Source organism: Salmo salar, chromosome ssa23, assembly GCF_905237065.1.
Source record: "Salmo salar chromosome ssa23, Ssal_v3.1, whole genome shotgun sequence".
Classification (NCBI taxonomy): Eukaryota; Metazoa; Chordata; class Actinopteri; order Salmoniformes; family Salmonidae; genus Salmo; species Salmo salar.
Window position 1 is genome coordinate 22,231,434 of NC_059464.1, and position 14,683 is coordinate 22,246,116.

Here is a 14,683-nt window from a genome sequence, read left to right on the forward strand (position 1 = left end):
GAGATTGAGATAACACTGTACGGCTCATTTGTACTACTATTGCAAAAACTAATTGCTTTCAGAATTTTTCGATTACTGTGTGATGACTACATTTAGCAGAGACCTGGGGCCTTGGCCAAACTGCTGTTTGTTCGTCCCACCAGGCTAACCAGGGGAAATTAAATCTTAATCAACCAACTATCTTAATGAGAATTCGATTTGAACTTGAGAAATTTGACAAACAATCTATTGCTCTTTGGGGTGAAAAATGAGGTGTGGAGATTGACCCGGGGCTTACAAGAAGAACAGAGATGGCAACGAGAAAGAGGAATAAAAGAAAACTGTGAATGAATAGTCTAGGGCCCAATTCGAGAATGGTCCTAACAGTAAATGAAAGAAAGGACGAGTTGAGTATTTACATTAATACCAAACTAATGACAAAGAGATGACAAAATATGAGGGAAATTATTACCATGACTATGTACAGTTGTGTTTTATACAGTATAAAACACATATATTGCATGGCTCTGGCCAATCTGAACCAATCTGGTTATACACATAAAAAGTGTAGTAATGTTGAAAACAGTGAAGTGCTGATATTTAGGTTTGTGGCAGTGCAACACTGCCCACAGAGGTCAAGTCTATGTATTGCATTAATGCATCAACTCTGTCCTCAAGTACTCATTTTGCACCCTGGGAGAACTGTAGAATCTCTTCAACCACTAGTCTCATAGTCACTCCTTTAGGAACCAGAACACACTGCATACCTGAGGGTAAATTCAAGTAAAGTTACTTGTCTTGTTATCTCCTTTGGGAGTGAACGGTTTATGCAACATACTTGTGTGACGACCCTCCCACTCTGTCTGCCAAATTCTTTCTCTTTGCTCTTGTCGGTGGGCGGAGCCGGGAGGGTCGTCAGCGAAATGGGACACACCTGGGCCCAGGTGTGTTCCAGGGATAAATACACCTTTCCCCCATACATTACTCTCTTCATGTAGACACACTGTTATTTTTGGTTGTGGCATTTGGAGGCTTCTTTATGTTCATTTGTTTTGGCGTCTCTCAACAACCCTCATTATCACCATCTGTGCACGCATCCACTCACACTACTGAGTACACATTCCATTATTACTCGGATATAGTTTACTTTATTTCATGAAAATGTTTGTCTCCCTCTTTGTCACGGGCTACAAGCCGGTGTGTAACAAGTGGGGGCTCGTCCGGGTTCATAAGGTTGGATGCTAGACATTTTGGCGTATAGTATTTTGTTGCATTATGATGGTTTAATGCTAATTGGGATGCGCTTTGGTTGATATTCACTGCCTAGTCTTATAAGTGTTCGGTATAGTGCCTTAGAGATGTATCAGTAATTTTGGTTGTCCGAAGATGTCATCAAACAGGCTTGGAAAGTATGTAAGTAGGACTAATACTAGTGTCGTTAGGCTAACTGGTATGAGTATTTTGTTTGGGAGAAAACGTGAAAGTCAGTGTTTGATAAACACTGTAGGTGCTTTGTTTGCATCTCGTTACAACTTTCTTTGAGTTGCGCTGTTTGGTAGGCCCAGGGTTGGTTGCCTTTGTTTGTTTGGTAAACTTGCCACTGCGGTGGTTAGTTGGTTGTATGCTGCGTTGGAAAGAGTAACATTAGTTAGTTTCCAGGCCCCTGCCTAGGCTGGAAGCTCTTGCTCTACTCGCTGTTGGAACACCGGTCCGAGGAGGTCAGTTCAATCACCTGTGTACCTCAGTGGCAGATTTGGGTAGGGTAGTGCTATTTGCGACCCGGAGCTATAGCCTGTCTTTTCCCCTGTTAGGCTTAGCGACATGTTCCACTTTGGAATACGTTGGGCACCACAAATCCACACCAAGACTAGGGTTGCGTTATTGTAGGATTTGGAGAAGCTCCTGATATATCTCATCTCTCTCCTGTGGTGCCCAGTTTGATTGGTGCTTCTCTTGTTGTGGTTCGGTCTGGTGTGCTCAGCAGAGGGCCAGAGCAAAATCTTTTATTGCAGTTACTTGTGACTATGGCGTCTAATGTAGACGAGTTCATTCGCGTTCCACCAGAGGAACTGTTAGAATTATGTACTAAAGAACAGCTGTTGAAGGTTACTGAACACTACCAGGTTGAAATTAGTGATATACGTCAAAAAATGATGTTAGGTTGATATTGAAGGCCAATCTGATGGAGATTGGCATACTCGTAGGTATCACTGGGGCAGAATCTGCTGAGGAATCGCCACCTCCCCAGTCATCTCCCCACTTCGCTACATTGGCCGCTCCATCTGTTAGCCCTAGTAGTCTTTTTTTTATCAGCTGTTATAGCTAGAGCATGATCGTGTTAAGCATGGAAAGGAATTGGAACTTAAACAGGATTTGGAGCATGCTGATTGTGTTAAGCATGAAAAGGAATTTAAACAGGATTTGGAGCGTGCTAAAATCAAGCTGTAACAAGAGCGGCTAGAATTGGTTAGAGAAGGAAAGCTCTCAGGGGAGAGTTTGCTTAGGGAAGGTGACCCTGATTTAGCTAGGGGTCTCTCGGTCGTGCCCCGGACACATATTATATTGTTGGAAACTTACAGCTGTTGACAAAATTTAATGAGAAGGACCCTAAAACGTATTTTCGTTGTTTGAGTGTGTTGCTGACACTAGGAGTTGGCCTAATTCTGATCTCACTTTAATGTTGCAGTGTGTATTGACTGGTAAAGCGCAGGAAGCATATTCAGCTCTTGGTGTAGCCGACAGTCTCAGCTATGCTAAGGTTAAAATGGCTGTGCTACAGATTTACGAATTGGTTCCTGAGGCTTACCGCCAATGATTTAGAACTTTAAAAAGGGCTGAAAAACAGACTCATATTGCGAGAGTTATCTTCACAGATTTATCGCTGGTGTTCTGCCTCTGCAGTTACGACTTTCCAGGGGCTGTGTGATCTGATTATGCTAGAGCAATTTAAGGACACAATCCCTGATCGAATAGCCAAGTACATTAGCAAACGAAAAGTGAAGTCTCTGAAGCTGCGGTTTTGGCGGGTTGAGTATGTTTTGACTCACAAAAGTGGCTTTGCAGAACCCAGTAGATGTGGCCAGGGCAATAAATTGCAATGTCCGTACTATGAGACACCTAAGACAGTGCTACAGGGAGACAGGATGGACAGCTGATCATCCTCGCAGTAGCAGACCACGTGTAACAATACCTGCACAGGATCGATACATCTGAACATCAAACCTGTGGGACAGGTACAAACCCACCTTCGCTGGACCAGACAGGACTGGCAAAAAGTGCTCTATACTGACAAGTCTCGGTTTTGTCTCACCAGGGGTGATGGTCGGATTCTCGTTAATCGTCGAAGGAATGAGCGTTACACCGAGGCCTGTACTCTGGAGCGGGATCGATTTGGAGGTGAAGGGTCCGTCATGGTCTGGGGCGGTGTGTCACAGCATCATCGGACTGAGCTTGTTGTCATTGCAGGCAATTTCAACGCTGTGTGTTACAGGGAAGACATCCTCCTCCCTCATGTGGTCCTCTTCCTGCAGGCTCATTCTGACATGACCCTCAAGCATGGCAATGCCATCAGCCATTCTGCTCGTTCTGTGCGTGGTTTCCTGCAAGACAGGAATGTCAGTGTTCTACCTTGGCCAGCGAAGAGCCCAGATCTCAATCCCATTGAGCACGTCTGGGACCTGTTGGATCGGAGGGTGAGAGCTAGGGCCATTCCCCCAAGAAATGTCCGGGAACTTGCAGGTGCCTTGGTGGAAGAGTGGGGTAACATCTCACAGCAAGAACTGGCAAATCTGGTGCAGTCCATGAGGAGGAGATGCACTGCAGTACTTAATGCAGCTGGTGGCCACACCAGACACTAACTGTTACTTTTGATTTTGACCCCCCCTTTGTTCAGGGACACATTGTTCCATTTCTATTAGTCACATGTCTGTGGAACTTGTTCAGTTTATGTCTCAGTTGTTGAATCTTGTTATGTCCATACAAATATTTACACATGTTAAGTTCGGAAAATAAACGCAGTTGACAGTGAGAGGACGTTTCTTTTTTTGCTGAGTTTAGCTGACTTTATTTAATAAAAATATATCTCCACGTTGTCTCCCTTTTTGTTACAGGCTACGAGCCAGTTCGTAACACTTGCTAAGTTGCTATACTCCAAAACAGCTGTCATGACACTCTCATTGTATATTATAATTTTGAGATCATTGATATCTTTTCTCTGTTGTGTATGTATTTTAATGACTTTGGAAGTTAGAGTGGACTTCATAAATTGGTTTGAGTTTATATACTTTATGGAGGTGTAAAGTACCTAGTCGAATGACGTCTTTGATGTTCCTATGTTCAGCATCAAAGAAAGTCATCTCACTGAAATTTGAATCCACTGTCTGCCTGGAGCCTGAACAAATACACAATGACAGTGTGTTCCACTACAAACACACTTTGACGGCCAGTTACCCAAGCATAAACACAAACATGAAAGAATGTCGCCGATCCTAACTTTTTTGTACATAATGTTTCTGCCATCGTTTCCTATGACCCAAAACCGCTTCTGGACAGCTGTCACTAACCTCGATTTGAATGAAGATTTCTTCTTGAGTCAGCGACGCAGGAAATATTGCACACCCCGGACCAGGAACTAAACCTCGAGACTCGGAAAAGGAAAAGGCGGCGTAAGAGAGGCCAGCGTGTGGGCACCCTATCGAAACTATGTTGGCGTATAAATAATCTGCCTCTATCCTCCGTTCTATTGGCGAACGTACAGTACAATCGCTGGAGAACAAATTTGACAAGCTCTGTTTGAGACTATTCTATCAATGGGACCTGAACTGTAATATCCTATGTTTCTCTGATTCGTGGCTGAACAAGGACATGGATAATATACATCTAGCTAGTTTTTCTATGCATCGTCAAGACTGTACGGCAGTGTCGGGTAAGGATAGGGGGGAGGGGTATGTCTTTCAGCTGGTGCTCGATATCTAATAAGGAAGTCTCAAGGTTCTGCTCGCATGAGTTAGATTCCGTCATGATAAGCTGTAGACCATAATATACTGGACAAAAATATAAATGCAAACATTTTAAAGATTTTAGTGAGTTACAGTTCATATAAGGAAATCAGTCAATTGAAGTAAATAAATTAGGCCCTAATCTTTGGATTTCACATGACTGGGAATGCAGATATGCATCTATTGGTCACAGATACCTTAAAAAAAATGTAGGGGCGTGGATCAGAAAACCAGTCAGTATCTGATGTGACCACCCCACATCTCCTTCGCAAAGAGTGGATCAGGCTGCTGATTGTGGGCTGTGGAATGTTGTCCCACTCCTCTTCAATGGCTGTACGAAGTTGTTGGATATCGGTGGAAACTGGAACACGCTGTCATAAACGTTGATCCAGAACATCCCAAACATGCTCAATGGGTGACATGTTTGGTGAGTATCCAGGCCATGGAAGAACTGGGAAATTTTTAGCTTCCAGAAATTGTGTATAGATCCTTGCGACATGGGGCCGTGCATTATCATGCTGAAACATGAGGTGATGGCGGCAGATGACAGGCACGACAATGGGCCTCAGGATCTCATCACGGTATCTCTGTGAATTCAAATTGCCATAGATAAAATGCAATTGTGTTCGTTGTCTGTAGCTTATGCCTACCCATACCATAACCCCACCACCACCATGTGGCACTCCGTTCACAACGTTGACATTAGCAAACCGCTCGCCCACATGACATCATACACGTGGTCTGCCAGTTGGACATACTGCCAAATTCTTTTAAATTATGTTGGAGGCAGCTTATGGTAGAGAAATGAACATTAAATTATCTGGCAACAGCTCTGGTGGACATTCCTGCAGTCAACATGCCAATTGCACGCTCCCTCAACTTGAGACATCTGTGACATTGTGTTGTGTGACAAAACTGCACATTTTAGTGGTCTTTTATTGTCCCCAGCTCAAAGGTGCACCTGTGTAATGATCATGCTGTTTAATTAGCTTCTTGATATGCCACACATGTCAGGTGGATTATCTTAGCGAAGGAGAAATGCTCACTAACAGGGATGTAAACAAATGTGTGCGCAACATTGGAGAAATAAGCTTTTTGTGCAGTATGGACAATTTCTGGGATATTTTATTTTAGCTGAAACATGGGACCAACACTTTACATGTTGCCTTTATATTCTTGTTCAGTGTATTTAACAAGAGAGTTTTCATCTATATTATATATCTATTTATCACCACAAATCGATGCTGGCACTAAGACCGCACTCAACAAACTGTATAGGACATAAGCAAACAATAAAAGGCTCACCCAGAGGAGGGGCTCCTAGTGGCCGGTGATTTTAATGCATGGAAACTGAAATTGGTTTTACCTCATTTCTGCAAGCATGTCACATGTGCAACTAGAGGAGACTAAACTCTAGATCACATTTACTCCACACACACAAACGGTTACAAAGCTCTTTCTCCCTCCATTTGGCAAATCTGACCGTAACTCTATCCTCCCACTACGACCTCCGACGAGCCATCAAACAGGAAAAGCAAAAATACAGGACTAAAAACGAATCCTACTACCCTGGCTCTGATGCTCCTCGGATGTGGCAGGGCTAGCAAACTATTATGGATTACAAAGGGAAACCCAGCTGTGAGCTTACCAGTAACCCGAGCCTACCAGATGAGCTAAATGCCTTGTATGGCAGCTTTGAGGCAAGCATGATATAAGAGCAACAGCCGTTCCGGACAACTATGTGATCACGTTCTCCGTAGCCGATGTGAGTAAGACCTTTTAAACAGGTCAACATTCACAAGAACAGACGGATTACCAGGACGCATAGTCAGAGCATGCACTGACCAATGGCAAGTGTCTTCACTGACATTTTTCAACCTCTCTCTGACCCAGTCTGTTATACCTACATGTTTTAAGCAGACCACCATAGTCCCTGTGCCCAAGAACACCAAGGTAATCTGTCTAAATGACTATAGCCCTGTAGCACTCACATCTGTAGCCATGAAACACTTTGAAAGGCTGGCCGTGTCTCACATCAACACCATCATCCCAGATACCCTGGACCCACTCAATTCACACACCACCCCGAACAGATCCACAGATAACACAATTTGTATTGCACTCCACACTGCCCTCTCCCACCTGGACAAGAGGAACACATATGTGAGAATGTTGTTCATTGACTACAGTTCAGCATTCAACACCATAGTACCATCCAAGCTCATCACTAAGCTAAGGACCCTGGGACTGAACATCTCCCTCTGCAACTAGATCCTGGACTAACTGATGGGCCGCCTCCAGGTGATGAGGGTAGGCAACAACATATCAGCCACGCTGACCCTCGCCACCCAAGTCATAGACGGTTCTCTCTGCTACCGCACGGCAAGCAGTACCGATGCACCAAGTCTGGAACCAACAGAACCCTGAACAGCTTCTAACCCCAAGCCATAAGACTGCTAAATAGTTAGCTAAATAGTTAACCAAAATAGCTAACCGGACTATGTGCATTGACCCTTTCTGCACTAACTCTTGACTCATCATATACCCTGCTGCTACTGTTTATTATCTATTCTGTTGCCTTGTCACTTTATTCCTAGTTCTATGTACATATCTACCTCAATTACCATGTACCCCTGCACATCGACCCGGTACTAGTACCCTGTGTCTATATAGCCAAGTTATCATTACTCATTGGGTATTTATTATTACTTTTATTATGACGTGTTATGACTTTTCTCTATTTTCTCTCTCTCTGCATTGTTGGGAAGGGCCCATAAGTAAAGATTTCACTGTCGTGTCTTTGGCTATGCCGGATTAGGTGATATGACATGCTAACCTATAAAATCCTTTCTCTGTAATTAATATTACCTGATTAAGCTAATCATGTAAATGTAATTAACTAGAAAGTCGGGGCACCACGGAAGAACGTTTATAGAGCCGTTATCTTCCGAATAAACTCTTAAAATACTTAGTCATATTTTACATCGATAGCAGTCAATATTAACCCTTATCTTATTTTCAGTCTCATAATGAAAGTTATAAATTCTTGGCTATCTTCACGAACCCTGGCTAGCAAGTTGAATCAGCAATACAAAATTGGGTTTAATTATTTATTTACTAAATACCTAAACTAATCACACAGAATTACAAATACACCGAATACAAATGATGTCATACATGATGGCTGGTTACACAAAGGAAAGGGGGTTGGGCTTGAATGAAAGAGCGGGAAGACTTAGGAACAAAGAAACAGCAGCTATGCTATCGTAAATACATTATCTTATGCATTCTAAATTACCGCCCATTTGGAAAAGGAAAATGCAATAAACATTTACTCTGAGCTGCGCTTCGGTAGATTGGTCGTAGATGCTGGCCGGGTTAGCCAACAGATCTTCCTGTCCTCTGAAGAATGTCTCTGGTGGTAAATTGGATACGTGGTGGTATCTTTGTCTGTCTGTTAGACTGGATCCGTCGTCCGTCCTTTCCTAGCCCCCGTCTACAGTGGCCGCTGCTAACTCAATGGCTAGGAAGTATCACTTCTGTAGTGAATAAGATCAAAGTTCATACCATTCGCCACCAAAGCTCACGCCGAGGTTGGCTTAGTTCTGTACTTGACGTGTGTCCTTCTAACGTAGAGGCTGCAGACCTCACGTACTGGAACCATGGTTATCTTTTCGTCAAAGGCTTATATAGTGGAGAGGGGGAAGGATGTGTTTCATCGTTTATAACCCCTGTCTCTTCACAGGGGTGGGCCACTGATCAAGCAGGGCACTTTCCTTATGAAAACCCAATTCTCTCATTTGGAAGCTAAAATTACATTTAATCTCCTAACAAACAATTTCAATATCAAACATTTCAATTGCATAACAATTCCATGTTACTCTGATAACTAGAGGGTGTATACTTTCTCAGGTACAGTTTATGTCGTCCTGTCATCAGTCATAATGTCTCAGATGACAACCGAACTGACATCCATACTCATTACGTTCCCAAGCATATTTCCAACTGGTTTTATTACCAAAATATGGTTCCTTTTCCCCATTTGTTTGATGTTCCCAGACTCTCTATATTTAACACAGGCCATTCAAGTCCTTCAGTAGGGTCAGAAAGAGAGGGGAAGGGAGAAAGGTATTTATGGGGGGGTCATAAACCTTACCCACAGGCCAACGTCATGACATCACTGTTAGTCTACACCTGTTGTTTATGAAGCACGTGCCTAATAAAATGTGATTTGATTTGAAACACACAAACACACACTTCCATTCTACAACTAACAGTATTCGTGTTGAAGACAGAAGAATCGTTCAGGACAGGTGGCAGTGGTCGTATAATCTCAAGTTTAGATACGTACTTTTTGAAGTAAGGGACCTTTGACCATGGATATATTTCCTTGAAGGATATGTATTGGTTGAGATTCAAGAGGGACAACAGCTGATTGGCTCCATCCACCTCCCCTGTGCTGGGGAATAGAAGGAACATTTAAATAATTTACAATGCTGGCATGTTATTTCAAAGAATTACCAATCTAGAGGCTAATAACAGAAATTGCCATTGTCTAAACAAGTTTTACATAGATATTTAATCAGATTATAAAATAAAATAGCATGCAGTTGATCCCTGTGTGAACTAACCGTGATGCCACTCCAATCTGGATCCCCTGGTCATGTAGAGAAGTGAGTATGTCCATTGTTTCTTGGTACAGTTAGATTTTCTCTCCTCTTGCATCCAACACCACTCCCCTGTAGGGAAAGACGTGATATTATTAGAAATCTGAAAAGACATGGCTGAAATGTAATTTGTGTAAGAATTGGAGAGGATTTAGAGAAGAACAAAGCCTAAAGCCATCACTAGCTTGCAACTCATCAATCAATTTCAAGATTTTTGATCAGGAAACTCCCACATTGCCTTTGAAGTGGTGGGTCCACATGGGTATCTACCCAGAAGGGCCAAAGAGTTTAATCTGAGATAGGGAGAAAACAAAAACAAAGCAGATGAGATGGAGGATGACAGGTACAGAAACAGACCAAAACACATGACAGTTAGCTAGACACTACTTTAGCTGTGACAGTCTTCTTTTTCTGCTCTGGTTTTAGCTAGGTATGATATTTGTCAGTGTTCTTTCTCTTTAACTTTATTTAACATAGCTAGTTAGCTACGTGGCTATCTAATGGTCCCGTGTGGCTCAGTTGGTAGAGCATGGTGTTTGCAATGCCAGGGTTGTGGGTTCAATTCCCACGGGGGAACGGTACGGAGAAAAAATGTATGAAATGTATGCATTCACTACTGTAAGTCGCTCTGGATAAGAGCGTCTGCTAAAAGACTAAAATGTAATGTTAGATATATATCTAGTTAGCTAGCTTTTCAATTTACCCAGGTCAAAAACAACAAACTTTTAGACATAGCTAGCTATTTCCTGAGTTAAGAAATTACATTTTCAACTATATATTAGTGAAATGCTAATAACAATCCTCAAATGTATTGAATCATCAAAATTGTAGGACTAGCTAGCTTATACTGTCAATTTCCAGTGTGGTTGTTGTGGTGTTCTCAAATCAATGAATCACAGAAGCTTTCCCTTTGTAACATGTTGTCCTTTCTAGAGAGGGATCAAAGGCACTTGAGCAGCACACTTGAGTTTGTAGGCCAGCTGCATTAGAGTTGCTGATGCTACATTTGATCAAAATAAATAAAAGGACCTTGTGTGTTCCACTACCAGAGCTGGAACTGGTAGAAGACCTACCCATCAGAGATATTTAAGGAAGATAAGAGCCACCCATTTAGCCATTGAATTATTACTGAGGAACTGGTTTAGAACAGCGTGTAAAATTCAAATCGTCTTACATTTGACACCGCATCTACCACATATGCATGTGTAATTGTGTGTCCATGACAAGGTAAAAATCTGTCGTTCTGCCGCTGAGCAAGGCAGTTAACCCACTGTTCCCCGGAGACCGAAGACGTGGATGTCGATTTATGGCAGCCCCCCCCACCTCTCTGATTCAGAGGGGTTGAGTTAAATGCAGAAGACACATTTCAGTTGAAGGCATTCAGTTGTACAACTTACTAGGTATCCCCCTTTCCCTTTAATCATTCTCCATGTGCTGTGGCTGAATAAAGAGGTAGTCCTTAATGACGTTTAACCTGTTTTAATCTCAACAGACTAGAGAGGTTGGAATAGAGATTCCGCAATAGCCAAGGAAGAGACGTATCTAAATTACAGTTTGTTTGTTTGTATTTCCTCAGATTCACACAATAGATTTTCATAACAAACAATATAAAATCAAAATGGGTGCTCTTTAAAACAGTGACTGGAAATGTACATATTCGACATTTAAACCCATCTGTTCTGGTGTTCTTCTTCATTTGATCACATTGTGCAAAACAAAGCAGTAAAACACTTGAATAGGTGGTTAACACTTAACTAGATGCTGGAGCTACCGAGGACATTACATCAATCATTTATTAGTTACATGCAAATCAATTATCATGGTGGTTCGCCTCCCTCTCAGATATATTTGTGCCTCTCTGTTGCTACATTTTCATTATTTTCAGATTTGTGATTGAGAAGAAGTACTCATGATTTCTAAATGAACAAGACCACTGTTTATTAAGGGATTCTATTATTTGACCATTTGAAATATACATTAAAATTGTTGACCAGATGCCACCTACTCGGTTTGCAGAAATGCTTAACTAAAGCCATGGATAAAACAGAACTGAAAGGTGTTGTGTTCGCTATAGCCTATCTCAAAAGCAGTTTTTACTTACAGTGAGCTCCAAAGGTATTGGCACAGTGACACATTTGTGGTTGTTTTGGTTCTGTACTCCAGCACTTTGGATTTGAAATGATACAATGACTATGAGGTTAAAGTGCAGTCAGCTTTAATTTGTGGGTATTTCCATCACTTTTGGGTGATCCATTTAGAAATTACAGCACTTTTTGTACATAGTCGCCCCCATTTTAGGGGACCAAAAGTATTGGGACAAATTCACTTATACGTATGTGTATTATTAAAAGTAGTCCAAAGTTAAGTTTTTGGTCCCATATTCCTAGCATGCAATGATTAGATCAAGCTTGTGACTTTACAAACTTGTTGAATGCATTTTCTGTTTGTTTTGGTTGTCTTTCAGATTATTTTGTGCCCAATAGAAATGGTAGCATCCACATTAATGTAGAAGTGTTTAAAAACATATTCTATTCATATTTACAATAAAAGTGACTCCAAAATGACACAATACATTATTTACCATTTATTTCTATTGGGCACAAAATCGTTTTAAACACAACCAAAATAAACAGCAAATGCAGTTTTAAACTGTAGACACAGTGCATAAAAGTCTATTTGTAATCGTTTTTAATGTCTCTTGGCCCATCCTGTGCTTGCTTGGTAGCATTTTACAGGGGAAGCCTTTACAGCGTTGTGAAGCGATTGTCATCTGTGAATCCTTTGTTGTAGATGCCGTCCAGGACGTTGCCATTGTCCACTCCTTTCATCTGCCTGTCCTCTTCATCCTGTCCATCCTCCATCATCCCTTTATCTTTCCTAGGTTAGAATGAGCCATAGTTCAATAACAAAACACAGCATTATCAACAGAGAGACAGAAGTATTGTCAAAGGGTGGACTCACCGTCTCTTTTGAAGCAGAGAGGATACGAGCAGGACGATGATTCCTGCACACACAGCCCCTATGACCACTCCAAACACGATGAGCCAGGGAGGGGTGTCAGGGTTGACTGGCCCTGCCAGTGTGGGGGGGATGCCCAGAAACTCCAGGGTCCTATCTGTCAGGAGGAAGGCGTTGTTGATGCGATGCCTTGACATGCTGTTGGACATAGAATGGGTTACTTTAGGTCCAATTGGTGAATCTCACCTTTTACTGGTCTCTGAATCTGTGTAAATACCACTTGCCTTGTGGTTCAGATTGTAAGCATAATATCTATTTTCTGTTTTATCCATCAGATACTCAGGTGGCTGTTTACGTTCACCTTTCTACTTCAGAGTTCAGTTCATCTACAGGTGTATACCAGGATATTTTCCTTTCAAAGTAGACCAAGAAATTACCTCACAGCTTTCTCCACATCTGCCTTAGGAATAAGCATGGTGGAGTTGTCTGGTGATGTCACCACAAACCAGAAGGACACCCTCAGAGTCTGATTACACACGATAATGTTGTCGACACTGGAAAAGTCCCACAAACATCATAATGCCATAAATGCCATGTTGTCAGCATTACACCAACACACCAGGAATACATTTTTATTGACTTGAACAGAAGTCATAAAATATGCACACAGGAACGCTGGAAATTAATCTTTGCCGGAAGTGAAAAAACATTATGCTGTACTACACTGTGCTTTTATTTCAGTTTAAATATATGGCACAAGTTTTTAGGGAACTGTAGATTTTCTTACTTGTAAGTTTCTGTTTTGTAGTACCTCCTCATAGTAAAGGCCATAGTTGCTCGGAAAAGGAACATTTCATTCTCATTCCATTCATACTGCAGACAAAAAAAGGACATTTCATCACCCAGCACAATGTAGTTCTAAATGTTGTATTTAAAACTTTTCATATAGGACCCATGATGTGAGAGAACACTTGTAAGCATGGTACGTACAGCCTGATTTCCCAAAGCAGTTTTGATGCTGATTCGCACTCTGTAGCCATTTGATGCATCTACAGACAGAATAAGACTTATCTTGATGAGTGATTCTCACCCCCGTCTTAAACACATTTGAATAATCTTTGGATTCACCATGAAACACTGAGCGTACAAGAACACACTTTCTTTTAGAGGACACAAACATGTGAGCTTGAATCACATGGGTCGATAGATACAAATAGTCAAACAAAAAAAAGAAACAGTACAATGAAACAAACAGTAAATAGGACATCCCTCACAAAATGTTCTTCAAACCGTCCTGATAAAGAACTATCTGTACAACCATACAGTATTTACTGTGTGTCCACTCAAACATTCACTGTTGAACTAGAAACCTCTATGTAGTACATGACAATGCATAAACAACAGAACAACATCAAAGACCATTTGAATCATGAAAATACTCATTATAACCATACTCATTCACGTGAACTTCTTCCTCGAGAAAACTCTGATCAGCTGACAAGTATTGCACAGTCTCTCTCTCCCTACGTTAAACTATAGATATTTGGCGAACTAGCTAAAAGAAACATTCAGGGACACAATAAGAAGTTGTAAACAAAACGTTTTGTAACACTAATATAAACTAAAGAATGACAACCAACCAAACACAAAACCAATAAAACAGGTAGAAATTGTGAGGACATAAGCGTCTTCTTTAGATCAATCTGAGTAACTTACTAGGCTGGCAGAGGGTTTGTGCTAGGGCTGGTGCCCCCGCCAGGTAGAGCAGAACCAGGATCCTCACCAACATCCTCTATGGATAAGAACACAACTAAGACAGAATCTCCTGTGCTGCTGGCTCAGTCAAAGTCCCAGTGGTCAGACATTAATGAGAAGAACAAAGTCAACGATGGAACTGGAATCAAACAGGAGGTGGCCACTATGGTTTAATGGTTAAACGATGACACAGCTGCAAGCTACAACTCTCCCTGCCCAACTTTAAATAAAAGGTGATCAGCCCTATAATAGTCATCCCCAGCAGTACAGTTAGCTTGCCCAGAGAGAAGAATAATACAGCAGCAGTAATGTCTGGGCAGCTGTGTG

The 14,683-nt window shown here is 41.7% G+C and overlaps 1 protein-coding gene and 1 pseudogene across 1 annotated transcript; both read right to left on the bottom strand.

Annotated features, from left to right (window-relative positions):
* Nucleotides 1–660: 660 nt before the first annotated feature.
* On the bottom strand, nucleotides 661–10,629 carry LOC106584202 (magnesium-dependent phosphatase 1-like; annotated as a pseudogene).
* Nucleotides 10,630–11,106: 477 nt separating this feature from the next.
* On the bottom strand, nucleotides 11,107–14,457 carry tmm27 (Collectrin). Its single transcript, NM_001139840.1, is given in 6 exon segments — nucleotides 11,107–12,520; nucleotides 12,605–12,799; nucleotides 13,039–13,155; nucleotides 13,389–13,474; nucleotides 13,592–13,650; nucleotides 14,318–14,457. Coding segments are annotated over 6 exon segments (663 nt in total). The 5' UTR covers nucleotides 14,391–14,457; the 3' UTR covers nucleotides 11,107–12,387.
* Between the last annotated feature and the right edge of the window lie 226 nt (nucleotides 14,458–14,683).